The 27,360-nt window shown below is 40.3% G+C and overlaps 1 protein-coding gene across 4 annotated transcripts in view; it reads left to right on the top strand.

The window, feature by feature from the left end:
* The window catches only part of CHCHD3 (coiled-coil-helix-coiled-coil-helix domain containing 3), a 288,748-nt gene that overhangs the window by 219,462 nt on the left and 41,926 nt on the right, over positions 1 to 27,360 (top strand). For 3 of the 4 annotated variants that reach the window (XM_047850123.1, XM_047850122.1, XM_047850120.1), the window contains exon 6: positions 11,015 to 11,085. In XM_047850123.1, coding sequence (XP_047706079.1) covers positions 11,015 to 11,085 — 71 coding nt within the window. Of the gene's footprint in view, positions 1 to 11,014; positions 11,086 to 21,985; positions 22,063 to 27,360 lie in introns of all 4 variants that reach the window. The other variant, XM_047850121.1, reaches the window with a different exon arrangement.

Here is a 27,360-nt window from a genome sequence, read left to right as displayed (position 1 = left end):
CAATGGTGAGGCTGTCAATGAATCTATGATTTCTATTCTAATTAGAAAACTAAGTCAAGAAAGGAAAAACCTGAGACTCTAATTAGTGAAGTTTCGAAAGTGCCTGGAATAAAACTAGAAATGCCAGAAGCAGCTCTGAATAGTTCTGTTGCTTTTTATGAGAAATAGTAGAGATGGAAGGAAAATGTAGGTACAAGAGCAGTTCATTACCTTTGCCAGAGTGCCTAGGAGACCCTGGTGTTTTCATGAAATGTGGTTTCTTATGACTGGTAAGATTGGATGCTAGAGTTAACCATGGCTCTAAAATTTTTCAATTCTTCCTGTCCTTTGTCAGGAAAGGAGAGAGGCAGATGGAAACAGATTTCTGACGAGTGGAAGCAAAGCATTACTGCAAAGGACAAAAGTTTACTCCTAGTGCGTCATTTCATTTGATTTTATTAAAGTCATTCCTGAGGTGCACAAAAAGCAAACCTATCAGGGCTTAAGGAAGAAGGTCTGTTCCGGATTATTGTGACTCAGTGTGTGATAAAGATGGAATGGCTTAAATTACAAGTTTATTTTTTTCTTATTTGATAAGAGTCTAGAGGTGGGCAGTTCAGGGCTGGCACGTTGGCTGCAAGGTTGTTAGAGCCCCAGGCACCTACTGTTTCTCTCCAGCCTCCTGGCACAGGGTCTTCTCTCTTTAAGGTCAGCTTGTATTCAGGATGGCTGCTGGGGCTCAAACACTTGCAGACTGGAAAAATGAGGAAAAGACTGGGCTGAAAAGATTTCTTTGCCAGTCGAGGTCAGCTGTCTTTAAGCAGCCTACCTGGAAGTCCCCATACAGTTCTGCTTACAGTGCAGCCTAACCTGAAGCAAGCTGGAGATTTTAGTTTGGTTGACCATATATCTAGCTTAAAACTGGGATTTATCTAACTAGGAGAGAGAGATGTTGGAGTAATTTACTGATAGGCTTTTTCCATAGGGAAATCTTCATTTGTCTTTATCACAGAACTTAATGGTCAGAACTTCTGATTTGTGAGAAGCTGCTAAATTAGTAATTTATTGTCCATCACTAGTGATATAAATTTGAAAAAAAATAAGGCTGAGCATAATTAAAATACACTTATATATGTACCCAAGTGGTTATTAGCAGAAATGTGGGGCTACTCAGGATAGCTACTTATGCATCTACTCGATTTGATGATAATTCTTCAGGTTGTGGAGCCATGCAGGCAAATTAATGGAGACCCGGGCTCTGGTGGATCAGCTAGGGAGCTAGGGGTTGTTGGCGGGAGTGGTGTTCTGCGGGAGAACAAGGAGAAGCCAGGATCTGTGGCATTTGGTGAGCCTACAGTGGCCTGTTGATACAATCACTCTCAAAGATAAGGTCCTCGTATTTAGATGTTAAAAAGTGAGACTCCGCTTAAATAACCAAATCCATTCCTTGATGTGCATCTTAGAAACAGAATACTGAATCTGATACACCATGCATCTGAAGCAGTGTTGGCAGTTTGCAAACTACTTAAATAGGCAGTGTATTTATTTACACAGCTTTCTCTGGGGCAGGAGGTTAGAGGGAGGGAAAGAGATAAAAGGAGAGAGTAGAGAGACAATGGACACAAGGCCGTGGGTTTAAGAAGTGCCAAAAATGAAAGAGTCTTTACTATGCCAACTACTTTATTCAAGGGCCACTTTTCTGACTGAATATGATCGAGTTCCTCCCATTGGCTCTTCTGCCCACCTGTTTCAGACTTGAGGATATACAGGAACACACAGAAGGCTGAATTCAAACCAGCCGTTAGATGTTCTGATGGAAGGTTTATCAGGAGAAATAACTGAAACCACTAGATAAACTAAATGAGACCATTCGTGGGTTTTTTTTTTAATTTCTAAAAATTGTATAGTTCTTTTAAGATTCTTATGCAAAAAATTTAGTTATATTGCAGGGAGTCTCTTGATTCTGTGTAAGTCTACAAAAAGGTTGAGGAAGCATGAACTCTTTTCGGCCACCTGATGCCATTCAGTAAATGACTGTTTCAGGGATTCTGTGCCTGGAATTGTAACCATGCCGCATGTGCAGGATTAAATCAGGTCCTCATATGCCTAGCTCGCATCTTGGGGGAAACATACTTACCTGCATCTAGCTGATTACATATTATAACATAGCTCCTGGGCAAGTGTTATAACAAGAAATAGAAGCCTGTTTTGAATCCAGCTACTTAACATAGGAATGCTCACATTGACTTTGTCGATAGGAAGGCTTTCATTGGTACTTGTACACACTAGGCCTTTGTTTAAAAAAACAAGCCAGGAACAGTAACATTTACATTTGGGTGGGTTGTAGGAGAGATAGAGACCTGTAATTGTTAATGGTAATTATAGATCAGTTTGGAAAGAGGAGAGCCACACCTTCAAGCTAGACCGCTCACACTATGGTCCTTCTCCCATTCACTGTTGCTAAATGCCTGCTGAGCTGCCATAATCTTTGAATGGACAGTGAGCAGGAGTGTTACTCACCTCTGAGAAAAAGTGTAAGATTACCAGAATTTACATTATACTTCAGTATGATGTATTAGGTAGTTGTGCCCAAATCACCATACGAAGCATTTGGTAAAAGAACTGACAAAAGCTCGTTAGCAAATTTTTCTTGTGACCTTTTTGTTTTGTTCGTTTCTTACATACTGGAGGTATGATCATATTAGTTAGAACAGAACAGAAATGAGATTCAGAACCTGAGAAAATACTGCAAGAATACTGTGTGTGCGTGTTTTCTTTTGATCTAATTTAGAATTGAAAACAGATACTTTTCAAATCTAGCAATAATGTGTGTCTGTGCATGTGCATTTAAAAATACACTTTTAAAGGGAAACTTTCTGAAAATGGAAAATGGCAGTGTCACACATTCAAAAACATGGGCCACAGCCAGCCCCAAAAAAGTGGGAATGATGCCCACTCTTGTTGATTCCCACTTCCTTCCTATACTGTCTAAAAACTTTGTTCTTGAGCATTAGGATACCAGATGTGTAAATCCATCCCCCCATACCCCAAATTTGAAGTTTAAGAGCAGCTGGAAGGAAATACTGGGAATACCCGCATCTAAAATCAGCCACACAGTTTTGTGCATGATTTTGTGCTGTCACTTCAGCTGTCTGTGGCAGGTATGATAAATTGGCTCAATAAACACCAATTCCAAACTCCTGCCTTCTCTTTCTTACTGTAGAAGTGAGAAAAGAAAAGTTCTTGCAGCCAGGGTTGTGCATGATGTATAATTCTGGCCAGAGAGATGTAAGCACAGATCTCTGGAGAGGGCCTTTCCCCCCCTTTTTTCACTTCCCTCCTCTTCCTTCCTGAGACCATGGGCATGATAACTGGAGGTACACTAGCTATCTTGAGGCTATGGGAATAAAAGGCAAATGCTAAGCATGGCTGCAGAGGAATTGAGAGAAAAGGGCCTAGTCATTTGATAAAATCCTTGGCACCTACATCAGCTCTGGGTTTGCAGCATCCGGACTTGTTATTTCATGAGAAAAATAAACCCCTTACCTGTTCAAGCTGCTGTTTGTCCCTTGAACTGTTAATTGTACTGGGACGGTAATTGAACACAATCTCCGGCAATAGCCATTTCTTTTTTTCATTTCCACAGCAGACTGCAGTGTTGGTCGGTTTGTAAGAGATGTACGATAAACGTAGGGTTCCACTTTTCCATGTTACAGTATTTCAGTTACCTTAAACTTCTGTCTGTTCCAGCCTGTTGTAAATAAAAGTAAACTTTGGAATGCAGCTTACAATTAATGGCGTCACTCTAACACTATTTCAGTAAGTTTTGTGTGTCACGTACTTTGCCGAACGCTTTACGTACGTTGATGAATGGGATGAAATACTCGCCTTTAGGGATCTTATGGACTAGTTGGAGAGACCACATGTAAAAACACGTGGTTGGTAAGTGCGTTAAGTGCTTTGCTAGAAGTGCATGGTGCTGTGAGAACACAGACAGAGGTATAAATCAGTTAGCTTTTACTGTATAACCAACTACCCCAAACTTCGTGGATTAAAACAACCACCATTTATTTACTTCATGATTCTGCAGATCACCCATCTGGGCACTTCTTCTGGATTTGACCGCCCTCACTTACACTGAGTTGGCTAAGGTTTGGCTGGTCTAGGACGACTTCGGCTGGGGTGACTTACAGTCTCTCCCTCTTCAGCCTGGACTTCCATATGTGGCACTAGGCCAGGATTCCAAGAGAGAGGCTTATATTTGCAACTGGCCCATTGTCACTCCTGTCATTCTGTTGGACAGAGCAAGTCACAGGCATCGCCCAAATTGAAGGGGTGGAGAAACAGACTCCACCCTTTCTTGATGAGAGAAGCTTGCAAGGTCATGTCACCAAGAGCCATATACACAGAAAAGAGGGAAAAACGTGGCCACAGGGCACTGACGGAACAGCAGGGAGGTACAGCAACAGTTTTCTTTAAAGAATTCATCTCAACTTTTTAAAGTTCAAGATAATAGACTGCTCCTTTTTATTAGCACTTCATAAAGAGGGATGCCATCAGTCCTGGAATCATTTTCCAGTATTGCTGATTTCTACCCTTTGAACATGAGTTGTAAGAGTAACCCGTAAGAAAATGTTGCTCTGGGAAGAGAAAAGTTGCACGCAGAGAAGTGCAGGATTGAAATAGTGGTTGTGAACTTGTCTTTAATCCAGCGTTTCTCCTGGAACATTTGAGGAGTTCTGTTCTCTCAAGATGCTCCAGAATTAAAAGGTTCCATGGGAAATCAGCTTGGGGCTCATCACGAGCAATATTTCTCATCTTGGAGATTTATAATGCATACTAAGAATTAAGGCCCTGGGAATCCTGGCAGTAAAAAGTACTTTTACGGTGTAATTTGGTTCATTGGATTTCATTGATGATAAGGTCAAAAATTATTGGTTTATTTTTTATTTTTTGTAAATATGGTCTAGTGTCACTATCTCTCTATGTATTTATAGTTTTTTCATAGCCATTAACATTCTCAGTACAGCCCAGCCATTGTCTTCACATTTCCCATTTATCTTAAAGAACAGAAAAATAGAACAGATGAGCCATGTAAACAAAATTCAGTGATTGGTCCAACAGAAGAAAAGATATTTGTGTTTTAAAGATTTAAATGTTTATTTAAATGGCTTTTGCAAAAAGTTACCCAACACTCTATACTTCTTTTTTTTTTTGTACTCTTCAAATGATTTGTAATAGTAATAGGTAACATTCCAAAATGCTTACCATATATAGTCCCAGGTATTGTTCAAAGAACTTTACATGAATTATCATATTTAATCTCCCAGAGATTTTTATTAGGCCATTTTTGTTACTGTCCCAGTTTTACAGAGGTGAGAGAACTGTTGGGGTACGGTGACATGTCCTGTTTTATAAGGAAGGAGCTGTACTGGCAGTATGGCTCCAAAGGAAAGTACGTTGCTCACTGGAGTACAGAGTGCTGTGGACAACATATTCTGTTTTAAATATATTAAACATTTCGTACAGTGGAGCATTCAGTCTCTCCAACTCAGTCTGCTGCCTGTGTTTTTAGTAACTGGTACCTAGTGCCTTAGATTGGAAAATGTTTTAATACAGAAAACGAAAATGCCTGTCGTTTCCAGTGGTGCCTTGACCTCTACTATAGGGGACAGGCACATCTCCCATATCTAGTATTATGTTGTTATTTTGGAGATAGGTCACTTCCTAGGAACTTCGTTTCACTTAATCTTTGACAAAGACAAGCCTTTATCAGATTTTTGGTAGCGCTGAAACATCAAAAAGATACCATTATTCTACTTTGAATTTACAAGATCTACCTTTCTCAAAGGAAATCTTGATAGAAAACATTGTTTTAATGCTCATGTCAGACAAGAAAATTTTGTTTTAAAGTAAGAAAATAACAGACTTTTAATATTTGATTTAAATAAGATTTACTTGCTACAAATTTATGCTTCCACTGGACAAATCATGTCAACTATTCTACCTCCATTGATGGAGCAGAAAACTACAGAATGAATATGAATGAAAGAGAGTTTTAAATTTTAGGTTGTAAATATTTTTAAATTTTAAATTTAATTACAATTTAAATGTTTTTAAATTTTTAGGTTGTAAATCTTCTTAAATTTTAGGTTGTAAAGGACCCTACAGTCATAAAAACAATATGACCATGCTCAAAGCAATGAATGGTCCTTTCGTTGAAAGACCACCATGTTAGATTATGGGCAGCCTTCTCTGCCTGTTCTTTTTGGTCCTTTTTTTAGGGTCATCTGACCAGATTATTCCCCCCTACCCCATATGGTGTGAGGACTTAGAAAGCATCTTAGCGGGGGCACCTGGGTGGCTTAGTTGGTTAAGCATCCGACTTGAGCTCAGGTCATGATCTCACGGTTTGTGGGTTCGAGTCCCACATCGGGCTCTGCACTCACAGCTGAGAGCCTGGAGCCTACTTCGGATTCTGTGTCTCCCTCTCTCTCTGCCTCTCCTGCATGCACTCTTGACTCTCTCTCTCTCTCAAAAATAAATAAACATTAAAAAGCAATTTTTTTTTAAAGTATTTTAACAAAGTTTGGAGGGGAGAGATATAGACACATAGATAGGTAGGTAGGTATATTTAGACAGGTATATATGGCCATTTTATATGCATACATATATAACATAATATCTACCTTCTTTGAAAATTGGAATGTGGATATTACTTATTTGAAGCACAGACCATATTGTTCTCAAAATGTGGCTATTAAAAAAGGATCAGGGGTGCCCGGGTGGCTCAGTCAGTTAAGCATCTGACTTTGGCTCAGGTCATGATCTCACAGTTCGTGAGTTCAAGCCCCGCATCGAGCTTTGTGCTGACAGCTAGGATCCTAGAGCCTGGTTCAGATTCTGTATCTCCCCCTCTCTCTGCCCCTCCCCTGCTCAGTCTCTGTCTCTCTCTCCCTCAAAACTAAGTAAACATTAAAACAAAATTTTTTAAAGGATCAGACAAAAACACAATTGATGTGTGTACTTACTACAAGCTGTAGGGTTGACCAAATAACAACAAACTTAGCTACCATAATAACATTAAAGTAACGGTAATTTATAATTGATAAGAAAAGAGGCATACACACACCTACTACCATCTCAAGACAACATAGATAATACAAACAGCCTTTCTGAAAATTAGGGTCCTTTTTAAAAAAATTTTTTTTAATTTTATTTTTGAGAGAGAGAGAGAGAGAGCGCGCGCACGCAAGTGGGGGAGGGGCAGAGAGAGGGAGACACAGAATCTGAAGCAGCTCCAGGCTGTCAGTACAGAGCCCGACATGGGGTTCAAACTCACAAACCATGAAATTACGACCTGAGCCGAAGTGGGACGCTTAAAGGACTGAGCCACCCAGGGACCCCAATTAGGGTATTTCTACCACCTGTGAGTACCTGTTCAGAGTAGAAGCATTGCAGGATCGGTAGGCAATTGTGAAGCTAGAATTTTGGGAGTAGTTTGGGGTCCAGTTTGGAGAAGGGCCGATTGCCACTATGATATTCGTCCCAGTGATGCATAATAACGTCAGTCTAATGAGAAAACGTCGGACAAGTCCATATTGCCAGCCATTCTACAAAATATCCAACTGGTGTATTCCTCAGGAGTGTCAAGGGGTCTTAAGAGACAAGAGGATACTGAGAAGCCGTGACAATTAAATGCAAAATGACCTTTGGAATTGGGTCCTGACATAGAAAAAGAACATTCGTAGAGAAAGTGTAGCAAAATAAAGTCTGCAATTTAGTTAATAGTAGTTACTAGTCATGTTGCATTGTTAACTTACTTGTTTTGATGATTATGCTGGGATTATCTAAGACATTGACGTGAAAGGAAGGGGGGTGACGGTATATACAAATTTTCCACCATTTTTGCCCCTTTTCTATAAGTCCATACTTATTTCACAACAGAAATTGCTTTTATTTAGTAATTTGTGGACATTCGGCAATAGGTTAGCATTCAAGAAAATATACAAAATCTTGACTTAGCCAACCTGTTCAGCATGTATCCCTCTACCCCTATTTTTATGTTTTGGCTATATTATTAAATTATTTGTTGTTAATTAGTTCCTTTGAGGAGGGGGAGAGTAACACAATTTTTGTATATGTTACAGGCATTTATAACCAGCATAACAATTAGCTATGTACACCTCATTTTAAGAAACATAACAAGTCAGTGAGGTCCCACTGCGTTTCCTTTCTTGATGGTGTTCTGCCCCTAACCCCCCGGCTACCACCACCAAACTGCTGCTACCTGGGGATAATCCGTGGAATTTGCTATTTACTAATCCTATTTGATTATTTTGCATGTTTTCCAAACTTGACATAAATTACACTCTACAATATTATATCTAGAACTTGCTTGTGTTCGCTCCACATGTATGTGTAATTCATTCTTTTTCATCACTGTGTAGATTTCCACTGTGTGAATACCTGGTATTTATTCATTCTCCTGCTGGCAAGCTTACTGGCAAGCTTTTTGTTTTTGTTTTTTAATGGTGGTTTATTTTTAAAAATATTTTCTGCCACCAAAAGAGAAACTCTACTCTTTCTGTACTCCAGTAACACTATCCACAACTTTAACTCAATATTTATGACCTTTCATTTGACTCTTTTTCTTTTCTCTTATATCAGATGGAAAGCTTCTCAAGAAGTTTTCAGATCATCAAGATCTATTTCCCCAAGTTGGACTTTATTTGGATAATAAGTATCTAATTTGGTTGAATGAATAAGTATATACTTACATGAATTAAACGCTGTCTGCATACAGATCTTGGGCATATTTGTGTTTATTCCCTTAGTTGTTATATGGCATTGCCTCCTGGGGACTTTTCCTCATTATAAAGATTTATACAGTGTGGGAATCTGGCCACTGAGGTGGAAATACAGGACATAAATAAAGCCTAAAACTTTAACTTGGGAAGTTAAGAGCTAAGATTGCAGACAGCACAGGTACATGTCTTTTGTCTGTTTAACGTCTTAGGGAAACTTCGACAAAATCAGTAGTAATTTTACCTGTCTTTGGCATTATAAAGCAGAGGGGAGCTTGCTAACTTATGTTATGGCAGAAGTCACTTTTGTGCATCATTCTTGTTAGAAAGCTTAATGTTTGCCTTTGATCATTTTGAATTTGTACCCAGAATTAGTTTTGCCCAAATTAGCTTTTTCCTCCAAAATTATTTTATTTGTATGTTGACTTTACTCTGCAAAAATAGGTGGCACAGCTCCTGTGCCAATCTCATTTGATTTCTGTAACTGCTTTGGCAGAGATAAGCAAGGCTACTTCATCCGTATTTTACAGGTTACAAAAGAAAGCCAAGGGGACTTTGAAGGACTTGCTCAAGGTCACAGAGCAGAACCAGAAACCAAATCTGTCAGCCTCGTCCTGGCTCTGTCTGGACATTACTGTTTCAATGTTTAAATTAATTGAAAGTATTAATCAAGATGTTTAGCTTTGCCAGCATTTTGAAACTTTAGTATCATAACGCCCCCTTGACAGTTTATTATAGTAGTATGGGGCGTTTCTCATCAGTGTTAGTGGCAGGTTAGTAACTGCCTTTTTACTGCCCTCTTTGTTAGAAGGGTTCACACAAAAAAAGCTTAAGCCAAACATTGCAAGAGAGCATGTAGTGACTGGTGTGTATTTTAAAGGAAAGAAAAATCTTATAAAATAAAACTGAAAGGGAGGTGTGATACGGCATAAGGTTATAATATTTGAGAAGACAAAAGGCCTTTTGGTAGCTTGCGACCTACAGATGAATTAAAACCTCTTGGCATATAGACCGATGAAGTTGGTCATTCGCAGTGTGATTTTAAAACATGCAGAAGCACTGCATGAATATTGTCTTCATGTCAGAAATGCACCTTCGTGCTTGAAAATGATAAAAAATTACAATCGATCCTTACAACTGTTCTGTTCATCTTTATTGATCAGGTGCAAGAAAGATAAATCGCAGCCCAAATAAGATTATAGTAAATGTTAGCATCGTAGGGGACTCTGGGTTGATAGAGAGCCATTCATCATCTCAAATGGTGACCTGTCCATTGCTCCAGCCACCCCGAGTCTGCTGTCTAATCACATATCTATTGATTTTATCTACATCCAACAAACCTGGATGTGACTGTCATTGGGCAACCCAGATTGTTAAATGCAGAGGGGTCACTGGTGTGAAGAGGATTTCATTTTCATTTTCTCACCAACCAACAATGATTTATTAAAAAATAAACTACCCCGAGTCATGTATGTGTAACCTGAGTGATTAGGGATTGAAGGTGCACAATAGACCACTGTATCATGTAGTATTCTTTTGTCCTGGGACAGGTTTTGCAGGGTATTTCATTGAGTCTGAAGGCTCTTGGGGTCATTTAGGCCACCCCCTGAAGTAAGATAGGTTTCAACGTAGCCAGCCAGAATGGATAGTTTAAAATTTTTCTGCCTCAGGAAAGGCATTCCTTTCCTATTGCAGCTTGATTTATGTTGCTTATGTGTTCATTTATGTAATACTGGAAACATTTTTTTTTTAGGGGGTAAAAAAATTACCTAAACCCATACCCTGTTCTTACTAATTAATTTGTTATAAATATTGATGCTCTTGTGGTCATGTGAAGGTAATAGAACACATTCTACTCTGTAAAGAATCCATCTTGAGGACAAAAATACTGTATAAAAAGAAGTGAACCTTTAATATCCCAGGTAGAACATTGGAATAATAGGCAAATATGTGAAGAATTTTCTCACAAGGATCAAATAATGATGAATTATAACAATGAAGGTTTACTCTAATTACAACTTGTATACCAGCAGATGTGCTATTATTTTAATGGATACCTTTCTTTACGTGCACTTTTATAAGTATCTATGTCACTTACGTAAGAAATCTTTGTCCTACTGCTTGAATGGCTGAAAAAAAGATTTTATGTATCATTTTGTAACTGTAAGTCTTACTCACATTTTGCCCTCTTGAGTAGTGAAAACTCTACTGTCAATCTCTGTCCACAGAGCTCAGAATTCTACAAAGTCACCACCGAACAATATCAGAAAGCAGCTGAAGAGGTGGAAGCAAAGTTCAAGTAAGTTTTTAAGACATAATGTTACAGTATTTCCCGTCCTTGACAAGATCAAAGTACAATGTTCTTGCTTCTTGAATAGTGGATGGCTTGTTGTGGGCCCTCTGGAATACTTGGAAGTGTATTTGGGTATTTGGGTAGGGAGGTGCATCCATGTTCTCCAAATACAAGGAAAGGGCATTTGATGAAAGCTTGTTGCAACTCAATTTCATGAAGTAAGAGGAAGTTGAAAGCAATGCTAATAGAGTTTTCATTTGGAATAATATTATATAAGATGGGATGCCCTTGATTATGAAGGTGATGTGAAATTGCTATCTCTGTTAATAGAATCATAGAGACCATTCAGTTTTATATAATAAAATGACAGGCATGTCCAAATTTGAGTAACCACTTTTCTCATGTTCAAGCTGTTTTCATTTCTTCCCATGTACCTTGAAAGCATTTAAATCACAGACTTTACCTTGCCCTTGATTATGAAGGTGATGTTAAATTGCTGCCTCTATTAATCCTTGGAATGTTTAAATGAATGTTCTAATTGATGGATCAAAGTGTCCGTGACCCGTAGCCCTGTACTTTCCCTTTGCTGCCAGTTCTCACATTAGGTAAGAAGACATCATTCAGAATTTTCCTGAGAGTATAAATAGTTTTATTGTGTAACCCCTGTTAGTAGCACATGTGCAAATTAGTGAAGCAAAAAACAGTATTGTGACAGGTTTAGTTGAAAGATCGTATTGGGCTCTGACCTTCTTCCTGGTGCATGTTCATAAGCTTTTGATAAAATGATTAAACCCTAAAGTGTAACATTATTTATTACTTTCTGCTGTGGCACAATTTGTATGGTAAATGGATATTAGTGTGTTCTTTAATGTAATAAAAAAAAAATCTTTTTTTTTTTTTTTTTTTTTAAAGGTAGTTTGAGGTATATTTAGGCAAACCTCTTTGTCTTTGTTAGTGAATTATCTTTTTTTTTTTTTTTTTTTTTTTTTTTTTTATTTTTATTTTTTTTATTTATTTATTTTTTTTTATTTTTTATTTTTTTTTTTCTGAAATTTATTGACAAATTGGTTTCCATACAACACCCAGTGCTCATCCCAAAAGGTGCCCTCCTCAATACCCATCATCCACCCTCTCCTCCCTCCCACCCCCCATCAACCCTCAGTTTGTTCTCAGTTTTTAACAGTCTCTTATGCTTTGGCTCTCTCCCTTTCTAACCTCTTTTTTTTTTTTTTCCTTCCCCTCCCCCATGGGTTCCTGTTAAGTTTCTCAGGATCCACATAAGAGTGAGACCATATGGTATCTGTCTTTCTCTGTATGGCTTATTTCACTTAGCATCACACTCTCCAGTTCCATCCACGTTGCTACAAAAGGCCATATTTCATTTTTTCTCATTGCCATGTAATATTCCATTGTGTATATAAACCACAATTTCTTTATCCATTCATCAGTTGATGGACATTTAGGCTCTTTCCATAATTTGGCTATTGTTGAGAGTGCTGCTATGAACATTGGGGTACAAGTGGCCCTATGCATCAGTGCTCCTGTATCCCTTGGATAAATTCCTAGCAGTGCTATTGCTGGGTCATAGGGTAGGTCTATTTTTAATTTTCTGAGGAACCTCCACACTGCTTTCCAGAGCGGCTGCACCAATTTGCATTCCCACCAACAGTGCAAGAGGGTTCCCGTTTCTCCACATCCTCTCCAGCATCTATAGTCTCCTGATTTGTTCATTTTGGCCACTCTGACTGGCGTGAGGTGATACCTGAGTGTGGTTTTGATTTGTATTTCCCTGATAAGGAGCGACGCTGAACATCTTTTCATGTGTCTGTTGGCCATCCGGATGTCTTCTTTAGAGAAGTGTCTATTCATGTTTTCTGCCCATTTCTTCACTGGGTTATTTGTTTTTCGGGTGTGGAGTTTGGTGAGCTCTTTATAGATTTTGGATACTAGCCCTTTGTCCGATATGTCATTTGCGAATATCTTTTCCCATTCCGTTGGTTGCCTTTTAGTTTTGTTGGTTGTTTCCTTTGCTGTGCAGAAGCTTTTTATCTTCATAAGGTCCCAGTAATTCACTTTTGCTTTTAATTCCCTTGCCTTTGGGGATGTGTCGAGTAAGAGATTGCTACGGCTGAGGTCAGAGAGGTCTTTTCCTGCTTTCTCCTCTAAGGTTTTGATGGTTTCCTGTCTCACATTTAGGTCCTTTATCCATTTTGAGTTTATTTTTGTGAATGGTGTGAGAAAGTGGTCTAGTTTCAACCTTCTGCATGTTGCTGTCCAGGTCTCCCAGCACCATTTGTTAAAGAGGCTGTCTTTTTTCCATTGGATGTTCTTTCCTGCTTTGTCAAAGATGAGTTGGCCATACGTTTGTGGGTCTAGTTCTGGGGTTTCTATTCTATTCCATTGGTCTATGTGTCTGTTTTGGTGCCAATACCATGCTGTCTTGATGATGACAGCTTTGTAGTAGAGGCTAAAGTCTGGGATTGTGATGCCTCCTGCTTTGGTTTCTTCTTCAAAATTCCTTTGGCTATTCGGGGCCTTTTGTGGTTCCATATGAATTTTAGGATTGCTTGTTCTAGTTTCGAGAAGAATGCTGGTGCAATTTTGATTGGGATTGCATTGAATGTGTAGATAGCTTTGGGTAGTATTGACATTTTGACAATATTTATTTTTCCAATCCATGAGCAGGGAATGTCTTTCCATTTCTTTAAATCTTCTTCAATTTCCTTCAGAAGCTTTCTATAGTTTTCAGCATACAGATCCTTTACATCTTTGGTTAGATTTATTCCTAGGTATTTTATGCTTCTTGGTGCAATTGTGAATGGGATCAGTTTCTTTATTTGTCTTTCTGTTGCTTCATTGTTAGTGTATAAGAATGCAACTGATTTCTGTACATTGATTTTGTAGCCTGCAACTTTGCTGAATTCCTGTATCAGTTCTAGCAGACTTTTGGTGGAGTCTATCGGATTTTCCATGTATAATATCATGTCATCTGCAAAAAGCGAAAGCTTGACTTCATCTTTGCCAATTTTGATGCCTTTGATTTCCTTTTGTTGTCTGATTGCTGATGCTAGAACTTCCAGCACTATGTTAAACAGCAGCGGTGAGAGTGGGCATCCTTGTCGTGTTCCTGATCTCAGGGAAAAAGCTTTCAGTTTTTCCCCGTTGAGGATGATGTTAGCTGTGGGCTTTTCATAAATGGCTTTTATGATCTTTAAGTATGTTCCTTCTATCCCGACTTTCTCAAGGGTTTTTATTAAGAAAGGGTGCTGGATTTTGTCGAAGGCCTTTTCTGCATCGATTGACAGGATCATATGGTTCTTCTCTCTTTTTTTGTTAATGTGATGTATCACGTTGATTGATTTGCGAATGTTGAACCAGCCCTGCATCCCAGGAATGAATCCCACTTGATCATGGTGAATAATTCTTTTTATATGCCGTTGAATTCGATTTGCTAGTATCTTATTGAGAATTTTTGCATCCATATTCATCAGGGATATTGGCCTGTAGTTCTCTTTTTTTACTGGGTCTCTGTCTGGTTTAGGAATCAAAGTAATACTGGCTTCATAGAATGAGTCTGGAAGTTTTCCTTCCCTTTCTATTTCTTGGAATAGCTTGAGAAGGATAGGTATTATCTCTGCTTTAAACGTCTGGTAGAACTCCCCTGGGAAGCCATCTGGTCCTGGACTCTTATTTGTTGGGAGATTTTTGATAACCGATTCAATTTCTTCGCTGGTTATGGGTCTGTTCAAGCTTTCTATTTCCTCCTGATTGAGTTTTGGAAGCGTGTGGGTGTTCAGGAATTCGTCCATTTCTTCCAGGTTGTCCAATTTGTTGGCATATAAGTTTTCATAGTATTCCCTGATAATTGTTTGTATCTCTGAGGGATTGGTTGTAATAATTCCATTTTCATTCATGATTTTATCTATTTGGGTCATCTCCCTTTTCTTTTTGAGAAGCCTGGCTAGAGGTTTGTCAATTTTGTTTATTTTTTCAAAAAACCAACTCTTGGTTTCGTTGATCTGCTCTACAGTTTTTTTAGTTTCTATATTGTTTATTTCTGCTCTGATCTTTATTATTTCTCTTCTTCTGCTGGGCTTAGGCTGCCTTTGCTGTTCTGCTTCTAGTTCCTTTAGGTGTGCTGTTAGATTTTGTATTTGGGATTTTTCTTGTTTCTTGAGATAGGCCTGGATTGCAATGTATTTTCCTCTCAGGACTGCCTTTGCTGCGTCCCAAAGCGTTTGGATTGTTGTATTTTCATTTTCGTTTGTTTCCATATATTTTTTAATTTCTTCTCTAATTGCCTGGTTGACCCACTCATTCGTTAGTAGGGTGTTCTTTAACCTCCATGCTTTTGGAGGTTTTCCAGACTTTTTCCTGTGGTTGATTTCAAGCTTCATGGCATTGTGGTCTGAAAGTAAGCATGGTATAATTTCAATTCTTGTAAACTTATGAAGGGCTGTTTTGTGACCCAGTATATGATCTATCTTGGAGAATGTTCCATGTGCACTCGAGAAGAAAGTATATTCTGTTGCTTTGGGATGCAGAGTTCTAAATATATCTGTCAAGTCCATCTCATCCAATGTCTCATTCAGGGCCCTTGTTTCTTTATTGACCGTGTGTCTAGTTGATCTATCCATTTCTGTAAGTGGTGTATTAAAGTCCCCTGCAATTACCACATTCTTATCAATAAGGTTGCTTATGTTTGTGAGTAATTGTTTTATATATTTGGGGGCTCCGGTATTCGGTGCATAGACATTGATAATTGTTAGCTCTTCCTGATGGATAGACCCTGTAACTATTATATAATGTCCTTCTTCATCTCTTGTTACAGCCTTTAATTTAAAGTCTAGTTTGTCTGATATAAGTATGGCTACTCCAGCTTTCTTTTGGCTTCCAGTCGCATGATAAATAGTTCTCCATCCCCTCACTCTCAATCTAAAGGTGTCCTCAGGTCTAAAATGAGTCTCTTGTAGACAGCAAATAGATGGGTCTTGTTTTTTTATCCATTCTGATACCCTATGTCTTTTGGTTGGCGCATTTAATCCATTTACATTCAGTGTTATTATAGAAAGATACGGGTTTAGAGTCATTGTGATGTCTGTATGTTTTATGCTTATAGTGATGTCTCTGGGACTTTGTCTCACAGGGTCCCCCTTAGGATCTCTTGTAGGGCTGGTTTAGTGGTGACAAATTCCTTCAGTTTTTGTTTGTTTGGGAAGACCTTTATCTCTCCTTCTATTCTAAATGACAGACTTGCTGGATAAAGGATTCTTGGCTGCATATTTTTTCTGTCTAGCACCCTGAAAATCTCTTGCCAATTCTTTCTGGCCTGCCAAGTTTCAAAAGAGAGATCAGTCACGAGTCTTATAGGTCTCCCTTTATATGTGAGGGCACGTTTACCCCTTGCTGCTTTCAGAATTTTCTCTTTATCCTTGTATTTTGCCAGTTTCACTATGATATGTCGTGCAGAAGATCGATTCAAGTTACGTCTGAAGGGAGTTCTCTGTGCCTCTTGGATTTCAATGCCTTTTTCCTTCCCCAGTTCAGGGAAGTTCTCAGCTATGATTTCTTCAAGTACCCCTTCAGCACCTTTCCCTCTCTCTTCCTCCTCTGGGATACCAATTATGCGTATATTATTTCTTTTTAGTGTATCACTTAATTCTCTAATTTTCCCCTCATACTCCTGGATTTTTTTATCTCTCTTTTTCTCAGCTTCCTCTTTTTCCATAACTTTATCTTCTAGTTCACCTATTCTCTCCTCTGCCTCTTCAAGCCGAGCTGTGGTGGTTTCCATTTTGTTATGCATTTCGTTTAAAGCGTTTTTCAGCTCCTCGTGACTGTTCCTTAGTCCCTTGATCTCTGTAGCAAGAGATTCTCTGCTGTCCTGTATACTGTTTTCAAGCCCAGCGATTAATTTTATGACTATTATTCTAAATTCACTTTCTGTTATATTATTTAAATCCTTTTTGATCAGCTCATTAGCTGTTGTTATTTCCTGGAGATTCTTCTGAGGGGAGTTCTTCCGCTTGGTCATTTTGGATAGTCCCTGGCGTGGTGAGGACCTGCAGGGCACTTCCCCTGTGCTGTGGTGTATACCTGGAGTTGGTGGGCGGGGCCGCAGTCAGACCTGATGTCTGCCCCCAGCCCACCGCTGGGGCCACAGTCAGACTGGTGTGTGCCTTCTCTTCCCCTCTCCTAGGGGCGGGATTCACTGTGGGGTGGTGTGGCTCGTCTGGGCTACTTGCACCCTGCCAGGCTTGTGATGCTGGGGATCTGGCGTATTAGCTGGGGTGGGTAGGCAAGGTGCTCGGGGGCAGGAGGGGCAGGCTTAGATCGCTTCTCCTTAGGTGATCCACTTCAGGAGGGGCCCTGTGGCAGCGGGAGGGAGTCAGATCCGCTGCCGGAGGTTTGGCTCCGAAGAAGCGCAGAGTTGGGTGTTTGCGCGGAGCGAGCAAGTTCCCTGGCAGGAACCGGTTCCCTTTGGGATTTCGGCTGGGGGATGGGCGGGGGAAATGGCGCTGGCGAGCGCCTTTGTTCCCCACCAAACTGAGCTCTGTTGTCAGGGGGCTCAGCAGCTCTCCCTCCCTTTGTCCTCCAGCCTTCCCGCTTTCCGAGCAGAGCTGTTAATTTCTGACCTCCCATACGCTAAGTCGCGCTTGCTGTCGGAACACAGTCCGCCCGGCCCCTCCGCTTTTGCAGGCCGGACTCGGGGGCTCTGCTTGGCCGGCGAGCCGCCCCTCCGCCCCGGCTCCCTCCCGCCAGTCCGTGGAGCGCGCACCGCCTCGCCGCCCTTCCTACCCTCTTCCGTGGGCCTCTCGTCTGCGTTTGGCTCCGGCGACTCTGTTCTGCTAATCCTCTGGCGGTTTTCTGGGTTATTTAGGCAGGTGTAGATGGAATCTAAGTGATCAGCAGGACGTGCGGTGAGCCCAGCGTCCTCCTAAGCCGCCATCTTGTCGCAACTCCCTGAATTATCTTTTTAGGTCAGCAGGGAGAGACCTTCAAAGAATGGGCCACAAATCTCACTCTTAAAGGTTAATGTGCTTTCTTAAGTATTTAGATATAAAAATGGATCTGGACTTGATTTTAAAAGGTACTCTACATAATGTATTTTTCAAGTTATGGTTTATCTTTTCCCCTAATGATAACGTAACAATTGTTTTCCTTTCTGTCTCTATGCCATGAGAATCTTTGACTTGGCACCCTGGGTATTCCTCTACTGTCAGAGGGTAGCTATTCAAATAAGTAAAATTTATGATAAATCAAAGGGGATCAATTCTGACTAGAATGATCTATGACGTTATCATAAGGAAAACAATTACTCACTTGAGGCTTGAAGGGGAATATTGAACAGGTGGAAAGGAAAGGATTCAGAAGGAAAATCATGTTCTTGAGTTGGGTGACAAATCCCTTAAGATCAGTGGTTTGACTCAGAGGGACTCTCATGCAAGATGAAGTTGGAAAAGTCAGTACGGTCCTTTGATAACTGCTGGGCTAAGAAGTTGGTCTTCATGTAGCAAGAAGTCTTTGGAAGGTCTTTGACCAGGTAAGAGCTTGATTTCCGTGCTCCTTTGGTAATACTAACCAGACAGTGGATGCGAGGCTTGACCAGGGGGTGAGGAACAAGAAGCAGTAGTAGGAAACGGGAGGACTATGTAAGTGAAAGAGAAAAGATAGGGGGTGCAAGCAAGTCACTGAAAGATTAGACCTGGACTAGTGAGTGACTGGTGTATTCGTTTGCTAGGGCTGCCGTAACAGAGAACCACAGACTGAGTGGTTCCACAGAAGTTGATTTCCTCACAGTCTGGAGGCTGCAAGTGTGAGATCGGGGTGCCCGCACAGTTGGCCTGTCTTCCCTCTCCACATCCGTGTCTCAGTCTCCTTTTCTTATAAATCACATTGCATTAGGGCTCACCGTAATGACTGCAGTTTAATTTAATTACCTCTTTGAAAACCCTTTGTCCAAATACACTTTCTGATACCGGTCATTAGATCTTCAACATACGAATTTGGTTGGGGAGGGGTCCCTTCAGCCCGTGACACCTGGATTTAGGCACTAGGGAAAACCAGAAATAGAGGTTTAGCAGATTGGAAAACTGGTGGAGGCTCGATTTTTATAGAGAGAGGTAAATCTGGTTTTAGATGAACAGAATCACTCTCCTAAAAGCCCTGTGCAGCTGCCACGTCATTCAGCCTGGACTAGCCTGCTGGCAAATGAGAGGCTGCAGGGAACACAAAAGTAAGTGTCTTGCTGACTTACTTTCTCCAAGACAACATGGAGCTGTAGGTTAGGCTTAGTGTTTTGTTTTTTTTTTAAGTTTATTTATTTATTTTGAGAGAGACAGAAAGAGTACAAGTGGGGGAGGGACAGAGAGAGAAGGAGAGAGAGGATCCCAAGCAAGCTCCACACACACTCAGCATGCAGAGCCTGACACGGGGCTTGAACCCATGAAACCATGAGATCACGACCTGTGCCAAATTAAGAGTTGTCACTCAACCGACTGAACCACCTGGGAGCCCCTCGACTTAGTTTTAATCAGAGCCTCAGCAGCTTCATTCTCTGTTACCTTTATAAGATATTATTCTTTATTAAATTCTACTCTCATTTGGCTTGGTAAAGAATTTGGCTTTTCCCAAAGAGAGGTCTGGCCTATATACTCATCTTCTGGGAGAGGGAATTTGGAATCCTTTGGAATTTCCCAAGTGATGGAAGCGTTTCATTAGTCACGATGGGCCCTTTGGGCCATGTGTTGTCAAACCAATCTCTGGGGAAGTGGTGCTGGAGACTGAATTCAGCCACATGAGCGATCAGTCAAGCAAACCTGTGCGATGAGGCCCCAGTGAAACTCTGGACACTGAAATTTGGGTGAGCTTCTCTGGTTGATTCTCTGTGCATATTGTCACAGGTTGATGCCAGGGGAGTAGAGCATCTTGAGGAGAGTGGAAACTTTGCATTTAGAACTCTCCCAGAGTCTATCCTATGTATCTCTTCCTTTGGCTAACTCTCTGTGTCATTTCCCATGATAAGCCATAACTGTGAGTTTAATAGCTTTCTGTGAGTTCTGTGAATACTTTTAGTGAATTATTAAGGCTGGAGCAGTTTTGGGAACCCCTTGAACTTGCAGATGATCCCAGGGTGGGGACAGTCTTGGAGACTCTGCCCTTGGACTTGGCAGTTTGCCCAACTCTGGTGCAAACAAAACCCCCGGTTTTCACATACTGTGAAGGAATTTTAAGAGCTAGTTTTTCAGAGAGTGGCTTCCATTATATTAGTCGTCCCCCCCCCCCCCCACCCACCCAATACTACCTGCTAGATGGAGCTTCTTAGAAAGTTTGTATTTTGATTTGTGGTGAGTTTGTTAGCTTCATGCGTAGGAAGTGATAGTGCCTTGGCTATAAGAGATGCTTACCATCTTTGAAGGCACAGAAGTTACTCAGTGGAACTTTGTTTCTCCTTAGAGACCTGAGCATCTCAGGTAATCCTGGCAGCTTCAGTCTTTTGCAAGGCAGTATACTGTATCCTTTTCATTGCATGACATTGTTGATTTCAGCATTGTTGATTTCAACAGGCTCTGAAGAACTTTGGGGAGGATTTAGTTAATTTTATTTGACGGGAGTGTTCATTTGGGTGCATCTTGGTTACAGGAGATGGAAGCTTTCTAAAGTACAATTTCAAGGGTGTTATTACCCACCTGATAGAGGGGCACACAAAATCATTATAAAGTTGTTTTGTTTTGTTTTAACGTTTATTTATTTTTGAGAGACAGAGAAGGAGCAGGGGAGGAACAGAGATAGAGGGAGACACAGAATCCGAAGCAGGCTCCAGGCCCTGGGCTGTCAGCACAGAGCCCAACGCGGGGCTCGAACCCATGAACCGTGAGATCATGACCTGAGCCGAAGTCAGTTGCTTAACCGACTGAGCCACCCGGGCGCCCCCACACAAAATCATTGTAAAGAGAAAGAAAGCTAAGAGCATTTGAGGTGGCACGTGATAAACACCAGTCACATCCATGCGTCCCGCCAGGATAGCTAATGGAATTATTTTAAGGATGCTTAAATATTAACTCACCCTTCAGTCTTTCAGTTTATAGTTTTGGCAGGAACCCATTGAAACACTTTAGATTTAATGGGATTTTTCCTCCTATTTTATTGCCGCGTCATTCATTCAGAGAGCTCCTGTGTGACATGCCCTCCGAGTTCTGAGTACATAGCTCTGAGGAGACAGGTAGGACCTCGCCAGTGTGGAACTCAGAGTCCACCAGAGAGAGCAGGAGGAAGACAGAACTTTACAATAGAGAGCATCTGAAAAACCCCAAATTAGTTCTACTGTAATGGAATAATTGTGTCCCTAATAACTTATTAAAAATACTGTTTACCATTTTTTTTCAGTAAGAATCAATTTGGAGATTAAGAATGTGGGCTGTTTATTTCCCTGCAAGAACTCTTCCCGACCACAGTCGCTTTAAGATTTTATCTATAAAACCCAAATCACTTAGCAAGCCCAGCAGTTTTTTTTTTTCTTTTTTTTTTACGTCTAGCTTTTATTCAAAAGGTAACCGTTACTCACCCAGTCCAACTAAAAAGTCACTGTTGGCAGTTCCAGTCACCTTGTATCACCCTTTGTTAATATGTGTTAAATAGAGCCATTTATGGTGCTAATTCTTAGGTACGTGCTGCTAGGACCCTAGTACTATGTCACATAGCTCAGCATACCGAGAATTACATTCCATATTAATCCTTATTTTCCACCTGATAGGTCATTAATTAAACAAACTAATACATCAAGTAATGTTACACTGACGGTGCTTTGCATTGGTCTAGCACAAGGTAAATGCCCAGGGCGTATTTGATTTTATTAGTTTTCATTGTTAAATATATTGTGATGATATAATTTTATTATTATGTCCAGTTCTTACGCAGCTGTGCACCACAGGAGAAGTTTCTGTATGCTTCCAGACAAAATCTACATGATGTTAAGCAAAAAAGGTAACAGAAAGGGTTCTTATCCTCAGGAAGCCCCCAGCCCAGCGGGAGACCCGGTGACCTAGTGTGAAGCCCTGGGGACCTAGGGCGCCCTGAGGGGTGTGGCAGAGCAGTAGGGGAAGAGTGCTGCAGGGGCCCTGCTTCACCATCCCTGTCACAGTCAGACCTCTTTGGGGTTCAGTAGGGCCTGAATGCCACACCTGCAAAGCTGAACCATTGTTACCAGTGTATTTTGTACATATGCGGGTTTTTTTTTTTTTATGTTTGTTTATTTGAGAGAGAGAGAGAGAGAGCGTGCCCAAGCAGGGGAGGGACAGATAGATAGAGGGAGAGAGAGTCTCAGGCAGGCTTCACATTGTTGGTGCAGAGCCGGACGCGGGGCTCCATCCCACAAACGGGAGATCATGACCTGAGCTGAAATCAAGAGTCAGATGCTTAACCGACTGAGCCACCCAGGCGCTCCACGCGTTTGTTTGTTTGTTTGTTTGTTTGTTTGTTTGTTTTTTAAATATAAAAGCTAATATCAAGCAAATGTAAAAGCACATATCAAAGAAATAGGAATATGTTGAAGGCAGTGGAAAACCTCGTGAAGACATGCGCTATCAACCAAATGAAAAGCATTTTAAAGACGACTGATGTTTCTTTCCATAATGAAGTGGCCCGTTTCTACCTTCCGGAAAGGAGAAAATGTGTATGTGGGAAGTGATGTAGGTCTGTGGAAAACAGTTCTGGAATCCTTTTGTTAGAGGTGTAACTTTTCAGCGTGGCTTCTGTTTCTTTGAAAGATGAAGGAGTGTGATTCTGAGATTGGATGTGAGCACTACTAATACTCCTTTGTGTGCCTGACTTCAGAAGGGGTTTTCACTTTTATCCTTGAACGAAGTTGTTGAAGCCCGACTTATAAATTTAGGCTCGTGGAAGAAGCCTGGGCTATCCTTACAAAGTATTAAAAGATTAGTCACCCTGTGGAAGAAGTTGAGGTGATTTTAGAGTATCTGAGGAGTGCTGTGCAAAACTCCTCGAGATAAAATGGGTTTTGTAAGTATTACCATATATTCAAAGTTTTCTTCAATGTAAAATCCTTTAACTTTAAACTGTTTTGCTTTTATTAGGTTTCACTTTGACTGATGTAGGGGTGGGAAAGTTTTCCCTTCCTCTGGGTTCTTTGGCTGGTTGAATAATTAAATTTGTGTAAAACCAATTAACAGGAGAACACAACTCAAAGAGCAGCGACATGTATATGTGAAAGAGACCTGGAAAAACTGAGTAACTCTCCAAAATGGCCCAAAGCATCATCTTAAATACCGTCTGTCTTCAGCTAAAGACAAAAGATGTTAGAGGTACAGAATCAGTTACAGGAGCACAGTCAACAAGGGTGAGGTGGTTATGCAGACTTAAGTCATTGTCTTCTCCATTGAGAGAGGACTTTCTACAGACTGAGTCATCCCCCCTCTTCCTGGTACAGCAAGGGAGACCTCCCCCCACCCATGGAGGTTTCCCTTATGCATGGGTACGTCTCTTGCGAGAGGGTAATTTCTCCTTGGTTTCCAGAGCTTCCCGTGCGTTGGCGTGTGTTTTTTCCGAATGATCAACCAAAACTAACCCTATGCCAGAGGGACATATTTTGGGGTGGCAAGTTCTGCGCCTCTACACTGGCAGTACTGTTTTGTTTCTCTTTTGGGTGTATGATTTCTCTAATTCATTAGAGAAGCTGAGGATGACAGGCCAGTGGTATCGTATCAGCAGGTGTTTCTCGTGTTCTCTATAATTACACATGGGATCATGGACAGTTTTAAGCAACAGTGTTTAAAGATCCTGCTTAATTGGCCGTGAAATAATTAAATAAAGTTTTGACTGGCAAATTTATAATTCTGTTAGATGCATAAACCACTGTGCCTGAACGTCAACTTGACTTCAACTTGGAAATATTAGATTAATAGAACTAATTGTACCGCAGGTACAAAGTTTGCTCTGATTAATAGTCTCAAAACTCGTCTAGAAGTTTAGCCAAGTAAATTTATGTTACTTACCTTTTACTTTTAATTAAAACTTATTTCAGAAAGTTTGAGCTGTTTACTTTCACTGTGCTGCTCTTTGTGGTTTCTCCAAAGTTGAGCTCCAGTAATTTTTCAGTGACTCCAGCTGCCTTATTGAATAACTTGCCTTATCAAAAGGCTTAAAATTATATACTGTTGGACATGTATTTGTATCTGCAGCTGACAGGTCCCCTGCACATCGTCTCTAACACTTATTGATGTCTACTTATAACGTACTTTAGTGCTGCGTGAATGGCTCTGATAGACCAAATGTACATGATAAATGTTTTATCTCTGATTCTCATTGATCAATTTCTAAATGATCAAATGGTTTATCTCAGTGAGACACTAATTCACATTGATCAAATTCTAAATGACCAAGTTGACTTGGTTTCTGCTGAACACAAATTGTATTAAAACAACATTACTTGAACATGCTGTCTTTTCCAATGCAGGAGTTATGTTACCAGAAGTTACATTATAACTAGAGTTATTGTATTATAAAGATGTCTCCTTCATAATGAAAAGTTTACACAAGAAGAAAAGAATGCGATATTGCAGGAAGAACAGGGCTTTGAGCAAGGATTTGGGCTTTTACTAACTAATTAAATTCTGCATTTGTATTGGGCCTTCCTTTCCCTTTTTTTAATTTGAAAGGCTGTGAGCAGGAAATATAGCAGCTGCAGTGGTGACATTTTATTCCCTAAGGACCTTGAAGCCAAGTAACATCTTGATTATTCAGTAAGGGACTTAGTAATTGAAGAGGCAAAATTCTAGATAAAATAAATATACCTGTACCCTTTGTGTATAAACTTGGTTACAATAGCCTATTTAGAAGTTTAGGGTTATTTGTTGTTTTTTAAAAAACATCGGCTCACTTTTGTCAACTTGCACAGTATGTCACGTACCGTCTAGAGTTTGTCGATGTGTTACTGGTAGAGGATTTCAATTCGGAATTTGAAAAACAAGGTTTATGAGCTTAAGAATATACTTTGTATATGAAGCTAATGGCAAGTACACATTTGGCCGAAACATGGGCTTGGTTTTTTCCAACCAGTTCCCCAGGCAGGTTATTTATTACATCTTTGGCTTGTCTCTTGCATCTGTAAAATGGAAACTATAACCACCACTCTCTTGAGGGCATCCAAGCTGAGAAGGTTTAAAAGTTAGGAAAGAAGGAAAAGAATGTTGTCATTGAGCCTCATCTAAAGAGGGTTGTAAGTAGTTGTATTCAGTTCTGAGACACTGGCTGCCATTTGAATTATCTTCTAGATGGTGCGGCTGCCCTTCTGTCCTTCATCAGGGGGTACGTACAAAGTAGTTTGCCACCTCTCCGGCTAGGAGTCTGTCTCCCTTTCCACCCCCCTCCCCCCAAAATCCCAACTGCGTCCAACCACAAATTAGTTCCAATTAAAGTGAGGTCTGCTTGGGAACACACCAGTTTTTGACAAACATTTCATGTCATAGGCATTTAGGATTGGTTAGATTTGCAAAGAAACCTTAGGTGATTAATGCTTTTTAAAATTCCTTTAAGATTGAGACCCTTCTAATCAGATCTAAGTTATTTAGTTTCCTTTTGTTCCTTGGTTTGGATCTCTGTAGTTAGTCTCTGCACTGTTTTTTAAGGGAACAGAAGTAAGTGGTAAGAAACATTAACACTACTTGGGGGTTAGGTTTTTAATCTGCATTTTTTCCCCTCTGCTTCCTAAACTGTCCCTCACAGCATTCCACTCAGTCCAGGGTGTCTCTGTATTTGAAAGGGGCAGGGCAGAGTGGCCAAGGCGATTGGGACGTAGGGCAGGTGCAGGGATGTAAACCATAGACAGGATTGTCTGTTTCACAAAAAAGAACCCAGACTGCAGCCATCACTTGAGCATCTGCAGTTGGTCACAAGGTCACGAGAGGGTCATTGCAGCAACTTCCTCATCATGTCAATGTAGGATGTACAGGAGCCTCAAGTGGTGACAGAAGCCACCAAAGGTCCAGTCACATTCGCCACATCCTATCCATGACCTGGAACTCTCTTCTGGGTCCCAGCTGTGGCAATCACGGTTGGTTTGGGTTGCTCTGGGCATCTTCTTGACTTTAATGGAACCTGTTTGTGCATTAAATGTAAATGATCCTATCCAGTCTTGCTGTAGCCCTTAGGTTTGTGGCCATAAGTCCTGAATCCATGATTTGTTCCACGCGAGATAACAAATGGTTTCTGTTTTCCCCTACAAGAACATTAGCCTTGAGCTTTCTTCCTTAATCAATATAATCCATTTAGAATCTAGCATACCCTACATGGTTATATGAAATATTAATTGCACACTCAGATAAATGAAGATTCTGCCAAAATGATAGCTTGTTTCTTTCCTTGTATTGTAATATTTAAATGAGAACATTTTGAGTTCTAGAGTGCATGGTATTTTGGAATGTGTTCCTTGATCCTTGCTTTTTTGGGTAATTAGACAACCATACAGCTTACAGCTCCCAAAAGATATTTCTAACTGGGACTTGGAAGTTTGTTCCTCTTGTTGATTCTGACTAGAGGTCCTTTATGTTTTAAAGGATCCAGTAGAAAATAATTTTTGATTTTCCTTTGATGTTTTCAAAGTAAGAAAAAGTTATTTTGCTTTTTGAGTGACACTCAGCTCCAGGTAGAAAGGAGAGAAGCTTGTAGGAGGGCCAATTAGAGTTAATTATTGTCTTACTGACCTGCCATGTTTTAAAATGTCCGGGAAAGTTCTAGGATGTAGGTTTTCAATTCTCTCCTTTTGTCAAGGTTGCAGAGTTAACCATCTTATATCTTGAGCATGGTTAAAAATTACATCAAAGCCGTTATCTACACATAAAAATGATAGCTCTCGGGACAATCTTTGAGAAGTTGTGTAGGTTCAGCCATATTGTGAGATCCAATTATGTTTTATCATCTCAAAGTCTGTTCCAAATACTGTCAGGCCTCCCTGCCTTCAACCAGATAATTATAGATGTCTGTGGTTGCCCTTTCACCATGCCTGGGGTTCAAACCCTGGTAGTAAAATCGAAACCAGAACTTCTAGGATAATTCTACTTAGGCATACATTTCTATAGGTCTTTTGAAATGATAATTTATAGTGAGATGTCTCATGGTTTCAGTCTATCAAGGATTCTCATTGTTGCCTCTTTTGACTTTTCTTAAGACATAAGCATACAAAATACAAAAGTTGATAATTTGGACCTTATCGTGATTTAAAAGTTCTGTTCATCTTAAGACACCATTAAGAAAAAAAAAATTTTAATA

The sequence above is a fragment of the Prionailurus viverrinus genome, chromosome A2 (genome assembly GCF_022837055.1).
Source record: "Prionailurus viverrinus isolate Anna chromosome A2, UM_Priviv_1.0, whole genome shotgun sequence".
Classification (NCBI taxonomy): domain Eukaryota; kingdom Metazoa; phylum Chordata; class Mammalia; order Carnivora; family Felidae; genus Prionailurus; species Prionailurus viverrinus.
Note: the sequence above shows the minus strand (reverse complement) of the source record. Positions and strands in the feature narration are given on the sequence as shown.